The sequence below is a fragment of the Perissodus microlepis genome, chromosome 6 (assembly GCF_051167445.1).
Source record: "Perissodus microlepis isolate ML-2025 ecotype Zambia chromosome 6, ASM5116744v1, whole genome shotgun sequence".
NCBI lineage: Eukaryota > Metazoa > Chordata > Actinopteri > Cichliformes > Cichlidae > Perissodus > Perissodus microlepis.
This window is the reverse complement of record NC_140466.1, coordinates 28,449,141-28,462,781: the sequence shown is the minus strand read 5'-3', so window position 1 is coordinate 28,462,781 and position 13,641 is coordinate 28,449,141. Positions and strand designations below refer to the sequence as shown.

Sequence of the window (13,641 nt, the reverse complement as noted above, 5' to 3'; positions counted from 1 at the left end):
AACTCTTATTTTTTTTTTTAATTAACTGTGACATGAAACTCCCAGGTGTCAGCAGTGAATATTTAGCAATTAACCATACAATATATATTTATAATTAATAGTTTTCCAATAGATCAGGTGGAGCAAAAAGTATCCATCTGAGTAAAATAAAAAAAGTCAAAGGAGCCAAAAACAGAGCACAGCTATCAGCTATCAGACCTCCTGCCTCTTCCTAAGTTTGAGCGACCTGCCAAGGTCAGGTTTGAAATGATAAAATAGTCAAGACTGAAGCATCAAAGGGGGAGATATTCTGACCTGTAATGTATGTAAGGGGTTGCCAGTAAATAAATAGATAACTGAAAAACGTGTCAGTGTGAGGAGCTATTTCTGCCCATCTTGGTTCCTGTAGCATATCTCATTAATTCCCCCACAGAAACAGAAAATTACATAAATGAGATATTTTTATAATTACATTCAGATTCAATAATTAAAATTCTTGCATATTCAAGATATCTGGTTCTTTATTAAAAAGCGACAGTCCACATATTAGCAGCAAAAGTCTCTATGTGTCTTAAGGAACACTAAAGACCCAGCCAGATGACATCACAGTGACGTCACGGGGGTTATATTGTTCATACCTGGTAAAACGCAGCGCATAGGAGCCGTAGCTGAGTGTCGCTTTAAATAATCTTTCTCTGACTCGATAATTAGATGCGTTAACGTCGTCGCCTTATTACATAATACCAGTCCCTGAGAGCGCGCCTGCGCCTCCACCTAGAGACCAAAGCAGGAACTGCAGGCACGACTTGCCTCTGAATCAGCCCCTCATCACAGAATGATGTGGCAGCCTTCAGTGATGAAGAACAGCCCCCCTCACCGAGTCGTGATGAGGTGAACCGGCGGGGGAGAGAGAGAAAGAGAGAGAGAGAGAGAGAGAAAGAGCGAGCAAGCATCAGCACCGACTGAGACTCATCCCCTCGTCCCCCCACTGACGCCCACACTTCCGGACTGGACCCTCTGGAGGCGGCTGGGTCGGGATGCATGCGTCTCCCAGTGCTGCTTGAGATGTGGATAAGACGACGACGGTGAAAAGGCGACGTGCTCGTTACCTTCCATTAAACCTCCTCGCTGCAGATCTGAACGCTGAACTGATCAATTATCGGCGGCTAACTTGCCCATCACTCACAGGGGGGATTCAGGCTTTGGCCACACTGTCTGTCTGCCGTCAACTGTTGCCTATTTCCTCTGTAAATGAATCTTGTAAGGTGGGTGAGCTCATTGAATATACGGTTAGACTCTGGAGATGAACAGAAAGGCTGCTTTTTGGTAGTGATGATGATGATGAGGACGAGGATGCTCATTGGGAACCAGCTGTAAATAACCCATATGTATTTCCTGCATGTCTCATAATTAGTGATGTATCTTTTTCAAATTTCTATCTTCAAGCTCAGGATTTTTTATTATTATTATTATTTTATTTTTATTTTAAGCAAACACACAACCTGCCACTTCCCCCTTCTCTTCATCTTGCTACTTCTTCCTTTTTCCTCTTTCCCTGTGATCTTTGTGACACAGAGGAAAGGCCACCCCCTCCTCTTCCTCAGCCTTTTCAACTTTATTTAATATCTGGCACACAGAAGCCAACTGGATCTAGGCTGAGGCTGTCCCGAGGACAAACGAAGTAGACCAATGTTGCAACTCAGAATTATTTTCATTCTCAGCTCATGCTCTGCTAATCTGCTGACTGCTTTTATGCTATGAATCAGCTGATCATCTGTTCTGTTCGCTGTCCATTACAACTTCCACACTCTGAGTTATATGTTTAGTGGTCTTGTTTTTAGCTCCAAACCCAACCAAACTGAATTGATGTTAAAAAGATGCTTCCAAAATAGAGTCATAGGTATATATAGAGAGATACTTTATTATTATTATTATTTGCTTCGAAAAATAGGCCAACTGAGGCAATTGTGGGAGTAGTATTTGTTCCATCTCACGAGCAGAGACTGTAATTCCCACAGCACACACATGAAGTCATGTGTGCCACATTATGGGCTGAGGCGAAATTATCATGCTGCTTCTTTTAATCAGATATGATGTCAGTTGTCTTTTATGAGTACATCACAGCTAAATATATTTTTAGCTGCTTCACAATGCAGGGCACTTTAAGGAAGCGTGTGGTGGTTACTTTTGTTATGTAACATTTCTAGATTCATTTATTCATTCAAGCGCTGTCGAACATGTACCCGTCACAACTTCCTGCCACAGGACCCGGGCTCGTTTTTTTTAAGGAAACACCAAAACGATTAAATGATTCAATCAAGACGTCAGAGGAGCCTTAACAAAAAAAAAAACAGAATGAAATTTCCAGTGGTTTATCTTCACAGCTGTGACTAACTGCAGCTTCTCTATGTTGTGTATCAGTTTAAAAAAAAACTGTTTTTGGCCTTTGGATGTATTAGCGTGACAAGACGGGGGGTAATCTCAAAAGTTTTGATATAGCTGATAGATCAGATTTTCCCAGCCTTTTGCAGTTAGGTTTACTAGGATATATAGCTTAAATGATCAGATTTTAATCACAATTGTGGTTCTTTAATCTATATCTAATTTAATCCAAGACCTGTTTGATTTACAGTGCTATAACAAAGAAAAAACAGTTATATGGCAACTATTTTCAGCAGTGTGTGGATGTTAACTTTATTATAGATATACATGATTGCACAAAGACCCATGAAGTAAAGCAGTGTTAATTCATGTCCGGTGTTAACTGGACCGAGGTCTTCACGGTTCATTTAGACCACAGAGACGCAGAGATGTCACGGGGTTTCCACAGCTCTGCCCTGTCCCATGAGTGTGTCCCTCTGCCTGGCCTCTGGCCTGCTAATTATCAGCCAGCTTGATAAAGTCATTAATGACCTGACCAGGCCTGCTGGGCCTGGCACTGACACACACTTGTATGTGTGTGCACTACAGAGAGTAAGCCAGACAGTGTGAGGCCAGTGTTGGATACAGGGTGGGGAAGTCTTTTATTTGGGACAAGACGGTGTTTCTGGGCTGGGCCGGTTAGTATTAATAGCTCCTAATGAGTGTTACTCTGAAAAACAAAGCAGCAAATGTAGGAGAAAGGGAAGTGAAAGGTGTTGCCATCCTTTTTGCATCATCTTTCTTTAGTTCTCCTTCTGTATATATGTTCATGAAGGATCATGAATGTCTTATCAGCATTTTGACAACAACCACGCATATACCCACAGCTGTGATATTCCTCTTTTTAGATTATTTAGAAGTATTGTTTCTGTGCAGCCACATGCATGCACAGCTCCTCAGATAGACAGCATAATTAGCTGTTGGGGGCATTTCATAAAAACAAATGGATTCTTTGAGGTTCGGAGCGGTATTCCCTTTCCTTCTTTTTCATGTCTTACAACTTACAACATGTGGATGTGCACATGCTTACATTTTGTGTCTGCAAAGACGTCATTTGCCTTCCCTGCATGTTAATTTCATCATTGGGAAGCAGAGAGGAGCCATGGTGGGGGAACGGGAGAGGGAGGAGGGAAGAGAGGCGAAGAAAGAAAGATGAAAGCAGCGAGGAGTTTTCTGTTGTAGGGAAGAGGGGAGGACAATCCCTGCCTGTGGTTTCCATGACAACAGTGACATCACTGTCAGGGTGCTACCTCCTGAACTGTTTGAGTTTCTGTACTGAGTGTTCGCAATCAAACGGACAGATCGGAGTGTGCGTGTGTATGTGAGAAAATGTGGGCATGGCTGTATGTGTGAGCCGTTTCTGAAAGAGATCAAACCTCTGCTTCAGTCGCTCTGTGGTTACCCACTGTTGCCAGGCAACGGCAGTCATGGCAACAAGTTGAAGCATGTAGTAGCGTTGCTAAGCGAAACAAGAAGGTGGGGTGGATTGTTAGCATTGCGATACAAGTGGGTTTAAATATCATACACAGTAAATATGGTCTGCAGCTTAATTTTACAAAGTCCTATTAAAGTGGACCCATTACACTTGTTATATAAATTCTGTTGTAATGCCAGATGCTCATTACAAACATGGCCAAAGCCTCAAATAATTACATTAGTGTATGTACAACAAATGTTGGCCAATAGCTCAGGCTTCAGACTGACTTTTTTACCCTTGATTCTGTATCATGTCAGTGAGAGTAGATAACATGATATGATCATCTGACGCACTCCCAGGCTTGGCTGTTAGACTCAAAGCCCCGCCCACCTGTTGTTCAAACCTTGTGAGGAGCAGCCAATTAGAAAACAGTTGCCGTAAAGCGAGAACAGCTTGTTTCAGTCAAAGGATGAGTTAAGTGTAAGGAAAAAAAGGAACATATTGAAATATGGATTATGCAAAGAGTCCAATTTTTATTTTTTAAACTGACCTTTAAGCAAGCAACATGTGCTCCATAAACCCCAGTAACATCCGAGGTATATTTCAAAACAACACCTAACAGCTTAAACTGAAATACCCATTTCTATAGAATACATATTTCATTAAATATTGCTATAAATTCAGACTGAGAATTTTTTGGTGTGTGTGTGAGATTTTTTTTAATGCCAAATTACATGTACTGTTTCTGTTATATTTACTTCTAAAGGAAAGAGTAAAGTTAATGAGTAAATAATTACAAAACAGCGATATTGCTTAAAATTCTAATTTTGCATATTTGTATAAATGACCACTAAGTCTGAACAGATCCATTTGTATGATAGAGACCTTAATGAACGACCCAGTTTGTATGTATTTTTAAGTGTAGATGTTAAGATGATGAAGCATTTAAAATAGCAAATGTGAAATGTGTCATTTACAGAAATGCTGCTGCCTGTAATAAAAGAAAGGTAGCACGTTATATTACAGCTCAGTAATAACATGATAATAGTGGTGTAATAATCAAAAATTTGTAACGCACAGTTAAAAAAAACTGTCCAAAGAGCTACACAAAACAATAAAAACTTCAAAAATAATAGTACAAGATCACAAATTTAAATGTGCCCGCAATACAAAATAACCACCACCAGTTTCAGATTATGAACCCAAGAATACCATGAAATACAGCTAAATGGCCTGCATTTGTATAGCAGCTTTACTCAGTCCCTAAGGACCCCAAAGTGCTTCACACTACATTCAGTCATTCATTCACACACTGGCAATGGCAAGCTACATTGTAGCCACAGCTGCCCTGGGGCGCACTGACAGAGGCGAGGCTGCCGGACACTGGCGCCACCGGGCCCGCTGACCACCACCAGTAGATGGGCAAACATGGGGTTAGTATCTTGCCCAAGGATATTTGGCATGCAGCCAGGAGGCAGCCTGGGATCGAACCACCGACCTTCTGATTAGTGGCTGACCTGCTCTGCCACCTGAGCTACAGCCAGCTAGGTTTTCAGATTTAAAGACGGCAATAATTGGAGCACTTGCAATGAACACAGGAAGCTGGTTCCACGATGATGGTTCCACGATGATGGATGCAACTGAGAAAGTCCTTCCATCTGTTTGAGCCCAGAACAGAGAACACGAAGTCAGAGCTTGTCACTATATCTAAGAAAAGAGGAATTGTGTGAAGGTGAATAAGAGAAATCATATAGGTGAGTGCCTGACCAGTGAGAGCTAAACTGTTTATACATCTTGAATTTAATTCTTAAATGGAAAGGGGCAAAATGTAGTGATTATGGGAATGATATGATCTAATTTCTTAGCACCATCTAAGTCTAGATGCAGCATTTTTAAGTAACTGGAGGCAAGATAGAAACTTCTAAAGGAGACCACAATACAGCAAATTATAACAACAGGCAACAGGCTTGAATTACTTTTTCTGTGTAAGGATTAAATAGAAAATATTTGAAATATTTGACGATAAAGCTCTGTTTTGACAACAGATGACAATTTGTTTGTTAAAACGTAGCTCAGGATCCAGATTCTTCACATGAGACTTAACACAGACAGAGGGGACCCAGTTTATAAGGAAGAGAAAAAGAACCTCCCAATTTATAGGAACTAAGAATGAATGAATTAGCTCTTGATTTCCATTAAGGATTCAAGAAGAGGAGTTATAGAGCCAGTAAAAGTGAACCCAAAACAGACACTACCAAGCCGTTAGTCTTATTACCTTGGTAATGACTTTGAGAGCATTACACTATTACCTTCTTATTTCCACACATTAAACCACTATTACCATGTTATAAGATTTTAGTTCATATGATAAAATTGTTAATAAATGTGATCATTTGCAGGTATATGAACAATCGTGTTCCTCCTAACAAGAGATACCAGCCCACCGAATATGAGCATGCTGCCAATTGTGCCACGCATGCGGTAAATGTGCATGCACACACACACACACACACACACACACACACACACACACACACACACACACACACACACACACAGAAAGTGATCATTAAACCCAGTGAAAATAAGAAAAATCATCATTACATAACATCAGCAGCATCATGCTCGTGTTTACAGTCAGTCCTGCCTGCCTGCCTCTTTGTGCCTCATGTTTCATTTATGCTATGAATTCATTTAGTTGTGGATAATCCCCAGCCTGCTGGGAAGCTCAGTGTTGCACTTCCAGTCAGAGGACCAATGGGAGCGGCTGTCAGCCTGGGTGTATGGGGCGGGGCTCAGCTCACTCTTCATCATCTCCACCCTCTTCCACACTGTGGCCTGGAAGAAGAGCCACTTACGGTATATACTTATATGCACACACCCACATATATACATTGTAGCACAATATCTGTGATGCATTGGATTATTTTAAATATATCATTTTTAATAATGATGTTTCATATCTAAACAGTGTCACTGAGTCGTTTCTGAGCTGTTTCTGCTCCCTCTTCAGGTCTGTGGAGCAGTGTTTTCACATGTGTGACAGGATGGTGATCTATTTCTTCATCGCTGCCTCCTACGCCCCTTGGTAAACAAACTAGCCTGCTAGGCGTGTGTGGGTGTGTGTAAACTGTATATATAAGTAAGTACATTATTCAAATTTTATTTATATAGCTCATTTCAACACTTGTGGTACAAGGGGCTCTGAATATGAATAAACACACAAAAGATGATTAAAATCAACATAACAGCAACAGACATAACACAGAACCCCCAACAACCACCACCAGCAGCACATATTACAGATATCAAATAGTGTTTCCAATAACTGGCACTCAGAGAGTATTTGTTGAGCTAACTGCAAGGAAACTAATCCTCAGTCTGGGTCCGTTGTGAGAAAACCTATGCACCCTCCTGTTGTCAGTCATGATTAAGTTACATAGACTGTAAATAAAAGATGGCATTATTATTATCTCTCTCTCCCCCCCCTTCTTTTCTTTTTAATCAAATGTGACAAGCAAGTGGATCTGACTTAAAATTGGTGTTAACGGTGAAACTGCTCTACGCGGTTTACAAAGCGTCCATTAGGTCTGATTGGATTTCATGTCATCAGAAGATTTTCGTTTTCATCTCATTTTTATTTGGAGGCAAAAGTGTCAACACGTTTTAGCCTGGTTTTTGTCCTGTTTTGTGTTTCTGTTTTGTTTAGTTATTATCTTGTTCTCATAAGAAAAAAAGGTTGGTGGTAAAAACTATGGTGAAAATTATTGGTCAGCGAAATTAAAACTGCTGAAATCCTGAAAACACTGCAAATTTAGGATCTTATCAGTGACAAGTTAGCCAAAGCATATCCTGTTTTATGAGCTGATTGGAATAATAGTTTAAAAAATAAACATCATGCTGTATTTTAAAAGATCTGCAATTAGAAGATGAATCCATGAGATTTCGTCATGCATTGTCAAAGGTATGTGTCTTTTTTGACGTGACGCTGTGCGCCACGTTATTGTTTACATAGATTAATTTCTAAAATAGCGGATATAGACAAACTACTATTGCTGTTAGTCTGACTGACTATTGCTGTTACTGTTACTGTACCGCCATTTAGAAAGACAGAGGCGTTCGAAGTTCACTCGGACGCCTCTACATTCAACACAGACTCTGTCACAACCCAAATCCCAACGTCGGTTTTGAATAAATTTACTTTTTTGAAAAATTTATGTATGCTTATGCATTTTGTTCATTCCTAAGTTGTGATTCTACACCAATCAAAATACTGTCTTTAGTAATTAACATTTGAAATGCTGAAGGCCTTTCAAAAGTAACACAAAATTAGCTGCTTTTCAAGAAAAACAAAAACTTTTCGGAAGTACTTAAGGTTTTGTAAGGGTACAAAACCCTGTTTAGTCTTTCCCTCCCAGGCTTCTGGACTTCTGATTGGCCAACATTTTATTTTTAGCGTTTACATGTGGACAGAGATATTTTTTCAAAACTGCATGTGTAGATGGCATTTTTATTGATTGAGTGATTGATTGATTGATTGATTTTTTTAACAGGCTAAACCTGCGAGAGCTGGGTCCCTGGGCGTGTCACATGCGCTGGTTAGTTTGGGTCATGGCGTCTTTTGGAACCACCTACGTCTTCTTCTTCCATGAGAGGTCTGCTCACATATTTATTTTCTTAGTATGTCAAATATTTAAACTTCTTTTAAATTGATTAAGCTTTTTACAAGCTGTTATTAAGATTGCCTAACTTTACGCTCAGTAACACCCGTGCTCAGTAACCCATTGCTGTCGTAGGTATAAGCTCATGGAGTTGATCTGCTACACAGTGATGGGAGTTTTTCCTGCCCTGGTCATCCTCTCAATGGTGAGGCCACTCACATTTTCTGCTGCTCTGATTGGGTTTAAAATGACCCATTAAACAGTTTAAAAATAATAAACTTAATGCCTCTTCTCAGCCGGAGCAGTCCGGGTTGTGTGAGCTGCTGGTCGGCGGGGCCTGCTACTGTTTGGGGATAGTCTTCTTCAAAAGTGACGGCATTGTCCCATTTGCTCACGCTATTTGGCACATGTTTGTAGCTATGGGAGCGGCCATACATTACTACGCCATCTGGAAGTACCTCTACGCCCAGCCACCCAACCACCAGGTCCACACCTCCAGATGACATCAGCACTGACCTCACAGGAAGTAACTCCTGTTTTTGAGCGGATACGAGGGGCTGTCCACATTCAGGGGCTGCCTCATCTTGAAGGTGGGCGGATGGGGGGTGGGGGGTAAACATGCACTTTTCAGTGTGACAGAAACCAAAACTAATGGTGCATTCAGGTCCCTCTCATCAGTTTGAAATGACTAACATTTCCATGTTTATCACCAAAAAGTTGCCTTCAAGCAGCCAGTGAATGAATGGGTAAAACGGGTCAGACAGCAGTTTACCAGGGTAATGAAAATAATTTTTTTTTATCTGTAGTTGTTTGTATTTACAGTCATATCCAGACTGCTAACAAAAACACACATATGATTGGTTTATTATGCATGCAGTAATAATTAGGAATTTAAATTTTGGGTCCTAAATTCCTGCGTATGTCACAACTTTGATAGCTACAGAAGTTTTATTTTCATCTTGACTAAAGAGAGCTGCATGTTATCTCTCTCTTATATATGGTTAGCATTACCCCGTGTGCGCAAGATCTAAGTTATAAATCCAAATTAAATCTTTTTCATCGTCTTCACACTCCTACTGTTCTAAAAATAGCACCTTTTAAAAGCAATTTAAACTACTTTACTTTTTCTTTGAGGATAGAATAAAATCACATCAATGTGCTGAAATAGCATAAAATAATGTAATGGAATACAGCACAGTGTGAAACACAAAGAAATACTTTAAGCCCTGTTTTAAGACAACAGTTAATTCATGCAGGTCTTGGAATTTTGCTTTGTGTTGCAGGTACTTCTCCTTGTTTAGCTTTGAATCTGGGACAGGAAGTACAGCTGGCCTAGATAATGACTGATGGAGTCAAAGATGTGAGACCTTAATGTGACAGCTTTGATTCAGTCTGAGAGGCAAAGCCCAGGGTGGAAAGTATTCATGAAACACTTCCCCGCTTCTTGGAAAACTCAGAAAAAAACTCATGTGTCTGTATCAGTATTTTATTCATTCAGATCTTCTGCCGTCTGAATTGTAGACAGGAAGTTAATCGACCCTTTTTAATTTAATTCTTACTAACCGATGACCAACTGAATCCAATTACCTCCAGTGATGCAATACCTCCTGACGTTCCGAGCTAAGAGGGCAATCAAATGCACCATTTAGCGGTTAATTATCACGTTTGGTATACATGAAGGATAAATATGTTGAATCTGAACTTCAAGGCTGGCAGCTCCTGAACTGAGACCCCCCCCCCAGATCATTTTAGTTTTACACTTCTAACAGTATTTTGCAGGACCTTGGTTTCAGGGGTTAATTACTATTCTCGGAGATTTCTCTCTTTGCCGTGCGCTCCCAGATTTAGTGTGCAGAAGCGGAATTGAGGTCATTGTCTATTTGTCAAGAGGAAGATCACTATTAAAATTGGCAGACTCGACTCATGAGATTAATATTAGTGTTTTTAGTTTGATTACACTAAGCAGGCTGCAACATCAGTAATTTACTATTCCCAGTTCAGAGCTCTAGATAGTATTATTACTGCTATTGTTATTAGTTGTGCTATCTACACCATAGTACTCTGTATGATTTTAACAATAGTTGCTTAAGTCGGTGACTTCCTGTGAAGTTTTTTAAACATGATCGTAGATTTTTGTTTCTTTTTTTTTTAAGTTGAACACTCAGATATTTGTAGTTTTAGTCTTGGAGACTTTTACTCGTGTGCTTCCACATATACCAGGCGCCACACTTTCGATTTTTGAGCATAAACACTGAATTCTAATAGTTTACTGTTGTCGATTAGGTTTAGTACGTGAAGATACAGTATTTATCAGAGACATACAGTACATGCCGACTTCATCTCTATTTTCTTCTGATCTTCTCGTTGTGTTACTCGATCATCTTCTCAGTCTTCATCCTAAACGAATGGAAAACAGCTGATAGTTACAACATGGTTGGAGCTCAAACCACTGTCTGATTCAGCACTGCCAGAAGACTTACTGCCGTTAACCGATAGCACACTACTACCATATATGTATGTTTCACACTTGAAAGGAAACTGAAGCTATAGTATTGTTGAACAATCTGGCCCGATAATAAAGGCATCTCAGGTGCGTGTGTGTGTGTGTGCTTGCGCGCGTGTGTGTGTGTGTTTGCCCAAGTGTTTGTGCCTGTGTGTATCCTATACTATCTGACTACCATGAATCCAAAGCCTCTAACTGGCTGAGTCTATGTTTACACGTGAATGCATGTACCTTGAACACATCAAAATATATCTGAAACATGTATGTATTCTTAGCGTCGAGTTGTACGTGCTGCCTCGTGGTTTAAAGGCCGAAACAGAGTGTGATTAATGTGGCGAGAGGATTTTAAAAGGTCGAAGCAGCTGGTATTTAAGGGTTGTCAAAAAAAACTTTTTCATTATAGTTTCACTGCAGTATGTCGGATCATCTGGGCTTAAAAGTCCAAGGAAGCCACATTAAAAAGGACCACTGCAGCTGCTATGGTTGTTTGCAGCTCTAAGCAAATAAATACAAAGCTGTTTTTATTTATTTATTTATTTATTTATATGCTGGCACCTCCCCATACAGCTTCACCTGCTCACTCATAGCTGCCCCAGAAGTTTTCTGCAAGTTTTACATATATGGATTTACATAATGGATAGAAAAGATTTCAAATCTTTACACCTGGACTCTTTACCCCTTGAAAGCCCGCTAGCAGTAACCCTTAAAGCTCTTTTCTGTCATGTTTCAGGGCTGCTTATAGAACAAAATGACTGGGCGTACATCAGAAGTCAGGTCGTATCTGCCTGTGTAGCTACCTGGGAAAACCTGGAAACTGCCTGTTTGAACTATGAAATAAATGCCAGAAATTTTTAATTTTTTGAAAATGTAGAGTTTATTGAAGTTTCTGACAAAAGTTTTAATTTGTATCATTTGTCAAAAAAAACAAAAAACAAAAAACAGAAACACTGACACTGACTCAAAAATCTCACAACAGCTCATGTATTAGATATGACACACTTAGCATTACAGGGCTAGTAGTCGTCAGAACATCTGATGTATACTGAGGTGTGAAAACTGGTCATTAAGGGCAGAGGGGAGGTCGTTAAATCTTAACTTTCTGGGGGAAAGAGTTTGTACTTCAATAACACTTTAAGCGACGCTGCACAACCCCCTAAATTTGCTGCAAAACTCTGCAAAAGTTTGCATTTGGAGTTAAATCCATCACTGTGATGAGCACTTATGAAATGCTGTTTATTTGCCCGTGCAAGTGTAGTAGGTCATGAGGTAACGCATAAGGTGAGCGTTACCTTTAAATGTTGAGGTCGACACACAAACCTGGATTCAGATCCAAACCGCAGCTCAGTTTTTCCTCTATCGCTCAACGTGTTTTAAGGATAAGCCGCTAACTAGTGGACAAAAACTGACAACCAGCACAAAACTGGACTGAAAACAAGTTATTTTATAATATCACCTTGTTTGTGTAGCCACTGTTGCCTCAAGACATCTAATAATCATTCTTCATTCTATACTGAAGGGTCCAAAAACAACACGATGACACCAAACCTCGAATAAAAGTGATAAAATAGTCTGAGGGTAACACAATACTTTATCATTTTGTACATTTGAGACCCTAGCATGAAGGGAAGTGCGTTTGTCGCACGGTGGATATCTTATTTAAAACTGAAACAGAGTTACTCTGGAGCATTCGTGCTCTCAGTGTTTACTCGAGTCTCTGGGATGAACCAAACAACTGAGAGAGTTTACAGTTTGTCTTGTATCCAAGCCAGGTCTGGCTGCGGTGAGATAAAGTAAAGGATTTGATGTGTGTCTTGTCTTGATTACAGTATGTGTCTCATTCAGACATACACCCCACCTGCCTTTGTAAAGATCTTTATAACAGCGTCCACGAAGCCTCGTGGACCCTCTGTATATTATTTATAGACGCTCTGTGATTGTGGAGCTGCTGACTCTGTTCTCAGTCCTGCTGGTGTTTCCTTTCTCGTCCTACAGGACTGATTATATTATCTCACCCTTATTCTAGTTTTCATATTGGTTATTGTGTTTGTGGTGCTTTTTGTGCTGTGATAAGCCGATATGATGCCAACAATGCTTTTATCTTTTCTATTTCTCTTGTAATAAAAAAGCTTTTTTCATGCATTTTTATGTCATTTTTTGTATAGTGTTTCACCTTTTTTGTAGCTCATGTAAGAAAAAAAGGTTATTTTCATAAGTAGTTTTGTTACACCAAAAACATATTACAAAATGAGCTCCAGATGTATCTAAACTACATTATAGCGACCAGTCTGTCCTTTGATCTTGTTTCATACCACTTTAATTCAATCAAGACGTCATTCTCAAGGAGAGTGAAATAAATTGAGGCAGACTTATTTTATATAATTAGCCTCATATGAGGAGAGGAAATGTGACACCAGAAGAAGGAAAAAAAGAAGGTAAACATACAGTCACAATAAAAAACAAAGTACACAAATTATGAGGTTTTACATGTCGATACATAATAAAAAAAACAATCTGTTCCACAGAAGGTCTTAAAACTAGGTAAATCCAACCTTAATAAGAAAATAAAATAGTTACAACACTATGCAGAAGAGTGTGAAAAAGTAAGTGCACCCATACTGCTGCTACATGAATTAAGAGGGTAAGTGGGGGCAGGTGCCGCT

At 39.7% G+C, this 13,641-nt stretch overlaps 1 protein-coding gene across 1 annotated transcript; it reads left to right on the top strand.

Annotated features, from left to right (window-relative positions):
* The first annotated feature begins 785 nt into the window (after positions 1-785).
* Positions 786-13,120, top strand: LOC146385854 (monocyte to macrophage differentiation factor 2-like). The gene is made up of 7 exons (XM_084931841.1): positions 786-1,244; positions 6,217-6,298; positions 6,516-6,676; positions 6,831-6,905; positions 8,371-8,472; positions 8,614-8,683; positions 8,775-13,120. Exons 1-7 carry the CDS (start codon positions 1,231-1,233, stop codon positions 8,979-8,981), a joined length of 711 nt encoding a protein of 236 aa, XP_084787967.1. The 5' UTR covers positions 786-1,230; the 3' UTR covers positions 8,982-13,120.
* Positions 13,121-13,641: the final 521 nt, after the last annotated feature.

Bases quoted from the DNA above. Each gene is read 5' to 3' on its own strand.
- LOC146385854 (XM_084931841.1), top strand. The intron at 6,906-8,370 runs GTAAACAAACTA...TTTTTTTAACAG, and splicing joins GCTGCCTCCTACGCCCCTTG to GCTAAACCTGCGAGAGCTGG. The intron at 8,473-8,613 runs GTCTGCTCACAT...TTGCTGTCGTAG, and splicing joins GTCTTCTTCTTCCATGAGAG to GTATAAGCTCATGGAGTTGA.